Source organism: Vigna angularis, chromosome 2 (genome assembly GCF_016808095.1).
Source record: "Vigna angularis cultivar LongXiaoDou No.4 chromosome 2, ASM1680809v1, whole genome shotgun sequence".
Taxonomy (NCBI): Eukaryota; Viridiplantae; Streptophyta; class Magnoliopsida; order Fabales; family Fabaceae; genus Vigna; species Vigna angularis.
Window position 1 is genome coordinate 12,790,403 of NC_068971.1, and position 15,024 is coordinate 12,805,426.

Genomic DNA, 15,024 nt, shown 5'->3' on the forward strand with positions numbered 1-15,024 from the left:
CAGAGCATAAGGAACTCACGTAACACCAAACTCTTTAACCACACACCCATCACAATAAATCCCCATGAATTTCAATAAATTCATGAAATACTATCTACAATACTTAAATATTAGCCTAAAAATACAGTTATATTTATGTATCTTGGACTCAAATTTAAATTAAAAATTCAGTGTCAAAGCATCTATAAAAACACCACCACCCTATAACACAAAAGCATAACAGCATACACACATTGCAGTGACATCTTTTCCTTTAGCCTACGAACTAGTTAAGTTGAGAGATATAATATCAGTATTTGAAAGCATGGCCAGCTTGAAGGTTGCATGCATGGTTGTGATGTGCATGGCTGTGGTGGGTGCACCGATGATGGTGCAGGGCATTACATGCAACGAAGTGACAACATACATGTCACCGTGCCTATCTTACCTAACCAATGGTGGAGAGGTTTCAGATGCGTGCTGCGGAGGAGTTAGGACCATTCTGGGAGCTGCTGGAACAACCTCTGAAAAACAAACTGTCTGCAACTGTCTTAAGGAAGATGCTAATAACTTCGGCATCAACGATGATTACGCTCAGGCACTCCCCACTCGCTGCGGTGTCAGCGTTCCTTACAAGATCAGCCGCTCCACCAACTGTGAAAAGTATGTTCTTCTGCTCTTCTTGTTTCTACAAAAACTAAAACTAAAACGTTGTATGATTTTACATTTCCATACTTTATGTTGTTCAATTCTATAATTTTGACTTCTCATCATATTTATAAGTTACGTACATTTTTTATTATACTGTTTCTGATCATTTTCGTTTGTTAGTTGTGCTATAGTAAAAACCGATATTTTTAAGTTGATGCCTTTGTTTTTGTAACGGTGCAGCATCAGGTTCTGAAAGGATTGGTTAGCTTCTCTTATTTCGGGATCTATAGTGAGGAGGCATCAGTGTAAACCTTATTACGAAAATAAGAGAATGTGAATGAGTGTGTGTGATTCTCGACCCTGTTGTTCTATTTCTATGTTTTTCATGAGACTTTCTAGTTTTTTCTTTTCCTCGGTGTGATTGATGCTTATGTTTTATCAGCAATAAAAAATTGAAGAAACTAAAACCTACTTGTGCCACTTTAAATTGATCCAATGGGGGAACAAAATTCTAACTACCATTCCGAATCTATTAAATATGCAACGGTTGATATGTGAAAATCTTAAAATTTGCTCTCTGATGGATATGTGAAAATCGCAATTACTTTTTCGTCTATTAATCTAGTCATTTTCTTTTGGGCTAGACTTCTTCATTACTTCATTTGGTTTTCTATAAATTTTACGTCACGACTTCTTATAAAATCTCTTTTAAGTAGGATTCTTCTAAGTAGAGTTGATAACCTCTAACTCAATTTATTCTCACCATATCCAATACATCGCTTTTACTACGCATCCAATTTGTTTTTTCTTTTGCAAATAGGTGTATACAATGCATAAATAGATTGATTAATTTTTTTTATAAATGGGTGAATAACTATTTACGTGTGTATATAAAATAAACTCATATTTAATTATTTATAAAGTTTCATCTCCAGGATTTTTATTTTAAAAAAATATGAAAATTAAATTAAAATTAAAAATTAATATTTATTTTAACACTGACATTTTCTTCTTTTTGGAAGAACTACAAATATTTATTTATGTAGCCTTAAGACCCTTCAAAACACATGAGCCTAACCGATGGCAGCAGGAAGGCTTTTTTTTTTCGTTACTCCATATTTACTTTATGCACCCGATAGCTCAATCTAAATGACTTAAATACACTTGATTTAAAAGTTATTAAAAATCCTTATATGAAAGTGACCCTAAACCTAGCCGTTGCAGCTCCGTAGAGTCTGCACCTTCGTTGTCGGAAGCACCATTTCCATTGTTGGAATGCTGCAACGACTTACATCTCTGTATCGGTGGAAATTGGAATTCCCTGCATCTCCATTGCTGAAGCTTGAACGGTCTGCACCTCCATAGCTTCAACGCTCCATACATCCATTGCTCAAAGTTTGAGGAAAATAAAGTGGTTCATCCTTGTTGCATAGTGCATTCCGGAGAGTAAGAGGTGGCTGGGATATACTCGTGGAAAAAAATCTCTGTCATGTGATTTTCTCTTTTTAGATTAGAAATGTATACTGGATTCTACATTCTAGAACTAGATTTTGGATTTAAAAGCATAACAGATTATACAATTCAAAATGCTTGCAAGATCTAAAATCTCGTTCCCAAGAATTAAATAACCCAAAATACATTATGGATTTTGTGATATTTTTCTTTTCTCAGTGTCTTTCTCTTCTGGCGTGCCCCTAATTGTCTCTTTCAACAGCGTAAAGAAACTGTACATTTCGAACACCAGGCCCACTTGGTCACCGTGCTCAAATGCATTAACTGCTGAAGCCAATGAGCCTGCCATGAGACGCACTAATGCCGCCAATGATCCATTCCCCACAAAGACCCCACTGCTGCAATACCACTCGGATTCGCCTTTGCCACGGCCATGCGTATTTTAGTAACCTCCTTCTTCCTTTTACGTTTTGCATGTTTTTGTTTCCTCGGGATGAAAGTGGTTTTGGTGATGCAGATGGTGATATGGAGAGAGAGGGGGCGGAGAGAGAAGGATAAGGAGGTGAGAGCAACCATGGGTGACCTGAAGCTTGTGAATGGATATGAAGGGAGGTTCGGTGCACATGGATTTTTTGGTGCATGAAGAAGCTTGGAGATGGAAGTACTATGCACATTGATCTCCCTTAGAAAGATTAATTTTGGATTTTTATTATAATTTAAATAAAGGGTAAAAATGGAGATATCAAGTTTTATGGAGTGCGTGAAAAAAAAAAGGAGGAGCAGGAGGAAATGGCCCAGCAGTAACAATGTTTTGGGCTAGCATTGGAGCCCATATAATTGGGCTTGAGCTGATAGGTATAACGTTACCACTTAAAAGCTTTATTTTAGAGTAAAAATAGGTGAGTTGCTCCTTACACCACTACAGACCGCTCTCTCCACCTCCCCATTCCTCTTTTTGCCCTTCGATAATTATTACTAAGATTAATTTTCACCAACATCCATTCACTTTTTAATAAAATATTAATGGTCCCCTACATGAATGCACCTCCACACCCTTCCACTTCCACAGGAAACACATCCTCACATCCGTGGACGGATGTTTAGATTTTCCATATCCTTTCAGTTTTCATGCTTTCTTTCCACCATTAACAAGTATAAAAACACATCTGCATATACCAATTCTCTTTTTCCCACCTATGAGACCACCTTTTACCTATCACTACAATTTATATACTAAAAAGGCCTCTACAGAGACATCATACATCCTAACAAAATAAAAAGGCAACCTTCTTAAACACACACACACTCTTGCACCTCAAGTAGACTTTCCATGCACTCTCATCTTCTTTCCTCTCCCAATTAATGTTCACGTAACAATAACTCCCTCACCAACCACAACATAACATCATCCAATTATCCAACTTCCTTCTTTTCTCACTCTTCCCTTTGCATATGCTATACTGCATGACCCAATAAACTCTCCCCCATCCTTCTTCTCTTCAACCATTCAAATTTATAAACCTAGTAAAATCTAACCTATGCATTTTATGAACCCTTCTTCCATTCAGTCGATGCACACTCATACATATCTGCACAACCACACTTTCTTTTCTATAGCCGTGGACCCCGACTCCATCACCTGCAACTAATAAATGTACAAAAATTAACCAACTAAATATAATTAAATTAATAACCTAAAAAAAACAAGAAAACGAAAAACGAAGCAAGGAGATTCGTTGGCCCTTCTCCTCCATCGGATGTCGACGTTCATTAACGGATATTGACATCCGTAAAAATCACAGAGCATATATCATACAATGCAAAACACATACAACACATATCATACAATCAATTACAACAGAAGAGAAAAGAAACACTAAGCTCTTAGAGACCAAACGAGAATGAGAGAAATGGAGAGTGGGAGTGGGGCTGCAGAGAAATAACGAAAGGGAGAGAGGGGGGTTGCAGAGAAAGAAAGAGATAGAAACAAAAAAAGGGAGGGGGGGGGTGGGTTGCAAAGAAAGAGAGAAAGAAAAGGAAAGTGAGTGGTGGGGTTGCAGAGAAAAAAGAGAAAGAAAACAAGGGAAAGAGAAAGAAAACAGGGTATTAGTGCTGCTGAAAGTGAAAATGAGAAGTGGGAAAATAGATTAGGATTTTAACATTAAAAGTTAAAAAAGTATATAATAAATGTAAGAAAGGATAATTTTGAAATAAAAAAAATTGAGGAGGTGGAGGGAGTCTTTTGGGGTGGTAGACCAAAAACAAATAAAAGATACAGAAAATTATGATATTTGAAATGCGGTATGAATAAAAGAATTAAGAATAGGAATTAATATTTAACTGTAATTCGGGTTCTATATTTTACAAAAATTCACACTTTTGGTCCTATTTTTTATTTTGAGCAATTTCAATCTCTTACTTTTTAACTTTACAGTTTTGGCCTTTGATTGTCTTACATAAATTAATTATTCATAATTTTATTTAATTTTTATTTTATATTTTTTTTTACTTATAAAAGCAGCGATATTGGGAGAAGTACTAGGAATTGTTTTACAGGATTGAAAGTTATAGCAACTCCAATAACTTGTTACAAGATACAGTTTAACAGTAATTAAATACTTTTCAAAAATGGGAATTGAAAATTAAGAGAGGTCAAAATATGAAGGAAAATATTAATGAATCAAAATTAGGAATAGTTAAAAATTAAGGAATTAAAATATTGGAAAATAAAATTTATAATTTAGAATTGGAGATTTTAGAAAATATGTAGAAAATAATTACAATGCATTAACAATCATAAGAACTATTTTTTGTCTTTGCAACAACATGATCAAATCCTCCAACAGTGACTCTGATTGCAGCTGCAGTTTAAGTATGCAGCAGCATCAACATTAACCAGTCCAAATATAAATTTATTTAGTTAGATTTGCCGTCGTTATTATATCACCCTTATACGTAAAGATTAAAAACTCTGCAACAATGTAGACAATAAAATATGTGAAATAAACAAGGAAATCATTTTTCATCTCATTAATCCAAAATGAGCCTAAATTTTCAACTTTTATCTGTACCTTTTATTTTTTGTAAACATAAAACTATGTCCAAACTTAAACTCGGAAATTTCTTTGTTACTAATTAGTTTCTAATACTGTCACTAAATAAACTAAAATCACTACTAAAACTAGTAGTAAGGGGTGATGATAAATTAACAGAGACATATAGTTTGACTCAATATGTTAATTACAATTTTGATGGGTAGATACAAGAATCATCATTTCTATGCCACCCATTTTCTTCAACAAATAATTGTTCGTAAATATAATTGTGCATATATATATATATATATATATATATATATATATATATATATATATATATATATATATATATATATATATATATATATATATATATATATATATATATATATATATATATAATAAGAATAAGAATAATAATAAAATGTGTTAAGTTGATTATATTTTATTAGTCAATTTATTAAAATGATTTAAATAATATAAGTTTATGTTTAAAGATACATTCATGAAATATTAATTGTGTAGAGATCGAAAATAAGTTTTAATTTAACAAGGGATTAAATTAGAAATATTGAAATTAAAAAAAAATTATTGACAAAAGTAACATGAAGGGGTTATGATTCACATATGTAGAAAACGTACATATTCTTTTTTGCTTGTTTCTTTCTCTTTATCTCCATCAGAAAATAAAATCAAGAGGGAACCCAGGAGTTTTACCGTATCATATATTATTTTGCATTTATATTGTTTTCAATGATTCCCACATAGTGTTTTATGGAGGTTTGGATATTATTTTCTATGGAGTTTTAGGGATTGCTCGTTTAATTATAGGGTTTGATTGTTTATTAATTATTCATGTTTTAGGTGTATTATCTAACAATTAGTATTAGAGTAAGTTAGATTCATAATTAAGTCTTCACTAGTAAAAAAATAGTCTTTTAACGCGCCTAATACGCTTCGGTTTTTACAAAACTGAAGCATATTAAAATGCGATGACATTTTTGTAATTAAGGCAAAATTATACGTTTCGATTCACTGGGAATCGAAGCGTATGCACTCTATTGCCTCAATTATCTACGAAACTGAAGCATAAAACCCTCTGCAAATCCACCCAAACCCTTAGCAAGTCAGATTGACAACTTTTCGTCAAAGCCTTACTGCTTTGGTTCTGCTTTGAACCGCGGCCTAAAGGCTATACTAACTTAGTTTCTAGCCAACCGAAGCAGAAAAATCTACGCATTTGACCACCATGTCAATCCTTTCAACTGTTAAACATCTGAAGGGGACATACTGCTTCGGTTACTTGCAGAACCGAGGCAGTAGGTCCTGTCAACTGTTGAAATTCTTTGAAACTGAACGTTCCAATCCCTTTTGTTGACCTCCACTGCTTCGTTTTTCTACGAACCGATGTCATGGGATGTTTATGCTTCGTTTTGCCCTCCAACCGAGGCATATAAGTTTATTTTGAAGTTTTTTTAGCTCTTTAGGCATCGATTTGCAGTTGAACCGAGTTAGTAGTGTGCTTACCGCCTCAGTTATTTTTGAAACTGAGGTAGTAGCTCTTTCACTGATTCAAATTATAGAAACGTGAAAAAATTTTACAGTTCTCTTCTTCCGTGCACCCCCTCCTTCTTCTTCTTCACCTACGACCTCCACCACCATTGTGCACCACCAAATGCACCACTAAATGCGAAGTCTTCAAGTCCTTCACTTATCTCGGGCAAAGAAATCTCCACTTCGCGGTCTCCATTTTGGTTTCTCTCGCGGGTTTCTCGCTGTGTCCATCGCCATGCCGCCACAGTTCGTCCACCACCAGTGCCTCCATTGTCTCCGGCGAAGTGTTGTCTAAGTTGGGTGACTCTATTTCTCGAGCAAACTGCATGGGTATTCTCTCCAAGCGTTGCTTTCGCCATCGTCTCCATCGCTGTGCCGCCGCTCCACTGCGTTTGCTGTCGTCCGTTGCCGCCACGGTAAGTTTTAAAACCCTTTACATTTTCACTTTTCTATGATTGATATATGGTATTTGATGTAGTATTTGATTGATATTGGTTTAACATTATATGTATTATTTTATGTGTATAAGAAAATTAGATATATTGATATTGGTTTAACATTATATTATATATTGATTCAACATTATTTTTGACATTAGAATCTAACTAAATTATATATAGATTAAAAAATCGGTGTTAGGATAATGTTTTTCATATAATTAAGATGGACTACTATATGGGTTAAAAACTGAAATTAAGATGGACTACTAAAATTCCCTTATTTTAGATAATTATTCACATAATATTAGCGCAAGTGAAAACAATTTAAACACTTAAGGTAAAGAACCTAGAAGCTTATTTAGTAGAAGTTGATGTTATTTTAAATATCCTTGGAGTCTTAGTATTCATTCTATCAAATTTAGTTTTGAAAACAAATTATGTAATTATTTGTTTGCTTGAATATATTATTGCTTGAATATATTGTTACTTGAATATATTGTATGTTGCATATGTAATTATTTGTTTATATTCTTGTTTTGAATTAACTTTAGTTTCTCGTTTGAGATTCAATACCAAAATTATTTACTATCTTCAAGGAAAAAAAATGAACATAAAGAAGAGAATCTAAGAAATTTTCATATTGTTGACAACTATCCATTTAAAACGACAATAAATTTGGATGATGACCCTCTAGTTGATGATGTACATGCAATTCGGGAAGATCACAATGAGGGAATATACATATGACTAATCTATATTATTATGTATGAATTTCATATTTGTGTAAAAATTTCTGGCTTTTCTTAAATAATATGTTATATTATAAGTCTTGTATTAATCTTTCATCTTATTTATTATTGTGACAGATATATGGCTGAGACACCACATTCATCAGGGGATGAAGTCCCCACATCTAGACCCACCAGAGGAGCGACGAGGTTAAGACAACTTATACTTAGAAAAAATGCAAGTGAGAGAACACTTATCATTATTGATGTGGTCACCAGAGTAGCATCTAGACCAAATGCAGATGTTTTTAGGTCTTACCTTGGAGTACTAGCACGTGATTGTATCTCTATCCTTAATCCATCATTTCACCATGTATCTAAGGCTAATCAGAATCTAATATGGCAAGATCTATTAGTAAGTTAATCAATATTGCTCCAAATTCTAGTTTCTTTATATTGATAAATTTGTATTGATATAAGGTTATTACTTTCTTTATTGCAGATGACATTTGATATTCCAAATGTCGCGAGCCTAAGGAGTAGGTTTATCTGCAATTGTTGAAAGATTTCAGGGTTTTAAGACAAAATTGACGTCAATATATATATTTGGAGCAAAAAGAAATGAAACTCCAGGGTCAAAGTATTCTGCAATAGACGAAGAAACTTGGCGTCAGATTTTACAACTTTGTTCATCCGAGTCGTGGCAGGTAAGTGTAGGTAAAATCATTCAATTCATAATTCCCCCAATTTTATATGATAAAATTTATTTCATTTTGTCACAGGAAACAAGGTCTAAAGCATAGGGTATAAGTGCTCAAAATAAAAATCCATACTTACTATCTCGTTGTGGATATAGGAAGCTTGAGGAAAAAATAATTAAGCAGAAGTCAGATAGTAGGCTTCCACTTTCTGATGGTGGTGACCCTCCTCCTCCTCCTTCACCACCATCTCGACACGAGAAGTGGAAGTTAGCTCGTCTAAGATCATCGGGCTCCTACACTTCCGACAATGCTAGAGACATATAAAAAAGAATATTAAGATGTCATTTATCTTATTTTGACAACAATTTTGTTATATATATATATATTACAGAGATCTTTTAAATAATTTTGAAGTTTTGTTATGTTACAAGACTCCTTGGTTGAGCAGAGCTCCCAAGGTCACACAAGAAGGTCATCAGGATATTCTTACCACTACTATTGGACGACTTGAGCACCTAGGATGAGTGCGTGCTGCTGGAACTGACATAGGCATTAAATAGTTCTTTGGGTCTTCCTCGCGTCCATCTTCATACGGATTAAGTAAACAATATGAACAAAGGCTGAAATAAGACATCAGAAAGGAGATCACGCAGGAGATCATAATAAAGGTCAAGGCAGAGTTATATGATGAAGTCGTTGAAATGGTTATGCGCCAGTTCCAACAGTTTGAGAGTTATGGCATGTGTTCGCTGTCATCTCCTATAGCGGAACATGTTGTGCCTCCTATAGGTAAACTTAATAATCATTTTTGTTTATTAATTTACTTTTTGTCTAACCTAACAATTAATTTTACAAGTCGAAGCGGCAAAGGAAGTTTCTCAACTGCTAGTGCTTTAGGGGACGACATGGACGATACTCGTCCATGTCAGCTATATATTCTACATCCTACCGGGACCATGCTAGTGGCTCGAGGCACAGTCTATGAGGCATCCATTGTAGTGCATGGTATGGAGCTAGGAGAAGATGAGGTCAAGGTCACGGTCGATGAAGTTGTCATACCAAATGCGTTTGTTCATTTACCTACAGAGGAGTTTGTGACTGTGGCACAGGAATTTAAGTGCTTCATCACCTGACCTAGACATTTGGTTGGTGTTGTATCTGACCCTGGTAAAAACTCCTACTATATACTTCCCAATTTTAAACTTTACTTCTTATTGACGTCATAACATAACCATGTTTTCATGTAATAGTAGACAAAAAAAATGGAAGTCTACACCGAAGAAGACTCATTTATCTAAGAACGACCCTCTTGGTGCGTTAGATAAGCTTTGTAACATCATTGCAGATACGTTGATGATTGTACCATGGGATTCTACTACATTTGGAAGACACACTGAGATCCCATTGTACTTGCATCAACAAGATTTTAAGGAGCTTGCGTCAAGGAGAGAAGAGATTAGTATTTCACTCATTCAGTTGTGGATGATGTAAGTTTATGAGAACTTTTTTATATAAGATTGATTTATTAAGTTACTTATATCAGATCATTTCTTCATTTCAGGTATATTTTTGGTGTAAGTAACAAGATGGAGTTTAATGATGTATATGAGTTCATTGACCTCCAAATGACTCACGAAGGAAATAAATTTGATGACATCCATGCATACATCACCAGCTGATTTGCAATGGGGAATGAGCTATATTTACTTGGGTAAGTGAATTTTGTTAACTTTAAAGTTTCATTTATGATTTTAGTATATGACAATTAAGTTATTACCAATTTCAGGCGTCAATGGCAGCTACTTGTGATCTTCATACCGAAGAACACTGTTGTACGATTTTAGTATATCATGTAAGTCTCCTCCCAACCCCTTTAGACAAGTAGTAGATTGGTAAGAACCTCAATGTTTGAACTGTCTTTGTTATATAAATGTATGCTAAAGCAATATTTTTTAATAGTTCCCTTACAAAACATATGATGTTTTCTGGGAGATCAACTGCTAAAGCTAAAAAGCTTGCATGGTTGGCCCTTTAAGGTTTGGTATTTTAGTCCATACTTTGTTACATTTTGTACCATTCCAATGATATTACTTAACATTTTATAATTATGATGATATATTGTAGTGTAATAAACAAACCAGGTCATATGATTGTGGTTACTACATCATGTATTGGATGATGACCATTATTCGTGCACATGTTACTAGTGGATGGGAAACGGTAATATTTTGGTTTGAATTTTATTTTCTCTATAGTTTACATTTCATATATACTAATTGAAATCATTGTGTTTTATGTAGAGATTCAATTTTACTACTTCAATTCCAGAGAAGTCCCTTAACATAAGGAAAGCACTTGCTAAATATGTAACTCAAGTCTATAATATTATGTAGATATTAGGATATAGTAAATTCTACCTCAGCATATTTATTATTAGTTTAACTTTGTACATTGAATTGATTTATTCTTCTAAATTGATTTATGATTACATTGAATTGATTTATGCTTCTAGATTATTCTGGACTGTTCTGGGTATTTAAATATATGCAGGTGTGTTTTTGCAGTTGGGAATGTTAAAGAAACAGACATGTTCTTAAAAAAATCCAAAGGAATATGCCTCGGTGGTGACCATAATCGAGGCATAAAGTCCTCTATATCATCGGTTCAGGTCACAATCGAGGCAGAAAAGCTAGCAAAAAAGCAACAAAATAAAAAATAAAAAACACTCTATAGCCTCGGTTCAGGTCCCAACTAAGACAGTAGGGCTTCACATATTGCCTCGGTTCAGTAGGAACCGAGGCGAAAAGTCAGTCAAAAAAAATAGAAAAAGGAAAAATTAGATTGCTTCAGTTACTTGTAAACCGAGGCAAAAATCCTACCATATTTTGCCTCGATTTTGAACCGAGGCAAAAAGTGGTAGACTTTTTGCCTCGCTTGTATATGCCTCGGATCAGGAGCCGCTACTTATAAGCAAAAATAACCACTATCGTTTCCTTTGACTACACTAGTGCTTGTTCCTAAATTGCATGAACCATAATAAGTTTTTACCTAATTTTTGTAGTAACCCTAATTTTGAAATTTATGATTTTTCTTTTAATTGGTTTTTGAAAAATTCCCAATTTTGAACTACTTTACTTTTGAATCCCCAATTGATTTTCCCATTTTTTGATTTTGAACCCATGACCTAATTCTACAAAATCCAACCATTATTCTTTTTCTTCTTCATTGCACATGGCGATGGGTTTGGAGTCATGGGGAAGCCATGGTGGTTTCTCATTCCCGCATCCAAGGCTTGAAGTGGTGGAGGCACGGGAAAGCCGTAGTGGGTCTGGTTTCTTAATAATCATATGTGGTAAAAACAAGTTCTTTCGTAGATGATTATGTGGTATTTCTCCAAGAAAATAAGGAAAATAATTATATGTTGGGAGATGATCCAACCAACTTTTGCAAAGTCATGCAAGATCCTAATTCAAAAAACGAGATCAAAGTAATGAATAAAGAGTATAAGTCCATGCAAGACAATAAAGTTTGAAAACTTATCCCATTAAGAGAAGGTTTGAAACTCATTAATTGTAAATGAATATTTAAGACCAAAAGTGTAACATCCTCTCTATTTTCATATTAGTTACTAATCATATTTAAATTTCATAGTTAAATATTTAATATAAAAAAGGTTTAATACATCATTTGGTCCGTACTTTTAGGGTTTTGGTTCAAAGTAGTCCTACCTTTTAAAAAAGTTTAGTAAGACCCCATATTTCGTTAAAAAATGTTCAATCCAGTCCTTTTCGCTCACGCCGTTAAAAACATAACGGTGCAAATACCAATGTGGCATCTCATAAGCACGTGGCACGCAAAGACGTTAATAGGTGGACTTAAAGTATTTTTTAATTTAATTTTTTTTTAAAAAAGTCTCCCACATTACCACCCTGGCACGTCATCATCACCATCTCTAGACAAACCCTAATTTCTCTCCAAGAAACCCTAGTCGTCGCACCATCCAGCGTTGTCACCGCCATCCTTGTCGGCAGTCGTCCTCTCCAACGCATCACGCTTCACCACCATTTTTTTTCTTGAACCAAAACTCCCATAATTCGGGTTCCTGCTCGCGCAAGGGCGTTCTTTGTCTTCCTAGTTGAGGGTTTGATTAAGTAGGGAACCTTCCTCTTCTATCTTTCTCTTCTCTTTTGTGGTTATTGATCCAAGGAAGGAAGGTATCACTCCTTCTTCCCTTGTGTCTTAGTTTTTGGAGGTTCGCAAGGAGGAGAGGTTGGATTCGGCGCGTTGTCATCACGGTGGGGATCATAGAGGCTGGGTTCTCCTTCGAAGCAGTAGAGGCTGGGTTCTCCTTCGCAGCAACCTAAGAGCGAAACGTCACGATGAATTTAGAGGTTTCAACAAGTTTACAAAAACAATTGGATTAGGCTAAAATGTTTACAGAGTATTATTAAAATATTATTCTCCACTATGATTGATGAGATTTATAATTGAAGGTTATGCTAAGAGAAATAATTCTCACATTTTAGTACAAAAATTAGATCTCCTTATACTGTCTAGTTTTGAGTTCCCTTGGTAAAGATTTTATTTTTTTCTTTGTTAACCGTTAGATTAGGATGACATTTTTATTCCAAATTCATAAGACATAATACTTCATTTTGACCATCGCGATTTCCATTTGTTAGTGCAAAATAAGGCTTCAACGTCTCGCGTTCAACGTCAAAAAACAAAAATGCCAACATTAAAAATGACCGGTGGTATTTTTGTAAATAAAAGTTCAGTTTAGACTTTTTCAACGTCAATTGGTTATTAGACGTCAAAAATTTGAGAATTTTGACGTAATATTGGGTCAATTTCTCAAAAATCTTTGGAACGAAGGTGAAAATGTAGTCGCATATTGCGTCAAATGCCTTAGTTTCAAACGTCAAAAGGTTATAAAACGTTAAAATATCACCTTTCAAATATTATATGTTAGTGAATTGAATAAAATTTGGGCGGGAGGTTGAAAATTCATCTACTATATCTTCGCATGAGACCTACACATGTAATATTTCTTTCATTTATACAAATGCATGTTGATTAACTATTTTAGGTATGATTTTCGTTTGCTTTGATCTATTGGTTTCATGTTTTCCTTCATAGGCGCGTTTTTCTTTCACGTGGAAAAACTTTATTCTGACGAACCGACCTTCAAGAAGGTTAGTTTTCATTTTCGTTTTTTTTTTCAAGAGGGTTGAACTTGTTGATATTGATATTGATATTGTTGAACTTGTTTGTTGTATAATTGTTGAAGGTTTGACAAGCGTACCAAATTGTACAAGTAATATAAATGGTAAATCCAAGTATCGTCTTTTCCAAAAGATTTATGTTGATTTAACTAATTGTGGTTATTTACTAATCTTGGCAAGAAATATGAACATCAATGGATTTTTAACAAACAAACATAAATTTTGAAATATATAAATTATGAAATAAATCCAGGTATTGGTTCACTAGGGTTGGATTTTATGTTGAAAACTCAATATAATATACACAATATATTTGTCACATAATCAAGCGTTAACATCATAAGCATATATGCCTCTAATCCTTTAGATGACAAGGTCTAAATCTTTATGTAAAAAACCTAATCCCTTAGATGTTTCAAACACAATATTCATATTAAACACGATGTTTATAATGACCAAATGTTTCAATCTATGTCTAGAATCAAACTCACTTGGTTGTTCTACCTATATCCATGGTTTCAAAGCATTTCCAATGATTAAAACCACTAAAATAATACAGATTCACATCATATACATGAATAATAAGAATAGAATGTAATATCCATGAAAGATAATGCATTGGATAGAAAATTTCAAATAGAGTTTCGATACATTACATCAATCGTAACGAAATGGAGTTTAGCTACTACTATACATCTAGGAAGCAAGATGAAGTTGAAATGATGGAGTCCTTGCACAATGGAAGCACCTAAACTCAAGGCTCTAAGCTTTTGTAGCTTTCCCCCTTCCAAAACTTGCCTCTGTTTTTGTTCTTGACACTTTTATAAAGTGTTCCAAAACGTCCAAAACTCGTTGGGCGAGTATAAGAGCTCGTTGGGTTAGTGCCCAAAAATGACAACTCGTTAGGCGAGCTGCATCACTCGTTGGGCGAGTGCTCTAAAGTGTTGGCTTGCTAGGTGAGCTAATCCACTCGTTGAGCGAGTGATCTTCATACTCTAGCTCGGCGAGAGAAATTGCTGGCTGGGGGAGTAGTGTAGGCAGTGACAATTTATTCTTCTCCAATCTTCATTTTTCTTCAAAATAAACACATAAAAACAGTTATACTATTTCAAGAAAAATTAAACACAATTTGTATATATTTCCATGAGATTGAACACAAAAATCTTTGATAAAAAGGTTGTAATAAGTGTGAATAATAAATAATTATCACATTTCTCAATTGTTGAACTTGTTTGCTTTTCAAATACAAGTTAGAC

The 15,024-nt window shown here is 34.1% G+C and overlaps 1 protein-coding gene across 1 annotated transcript; it reads left to right on the top strand.

Moving 5' to 3' along the window:
- The first annotated feature begins 231 nt into the window (after positions 1–231).
- LOC108328784 (non-specific lipid-transfer protein 1) lies at positions 232–1,021 on the top strand. Its single transcript, XM_017562671.2, has 2 exons — positions 232–642; positions 871–1,021. The coding sequence occupies exons 1-2, from the start codon at positions 305–307 to the stop codon at positions 881–883; spliced, it is 351 nt and encodes a 116-aa protein (XP_017418160.1). The 5' UTR covers positions 232–304; the 3' UTR covers positions 884–1,021.
- Positions 1,022–15,024: the final 14,003 nt, after the last annotated feature.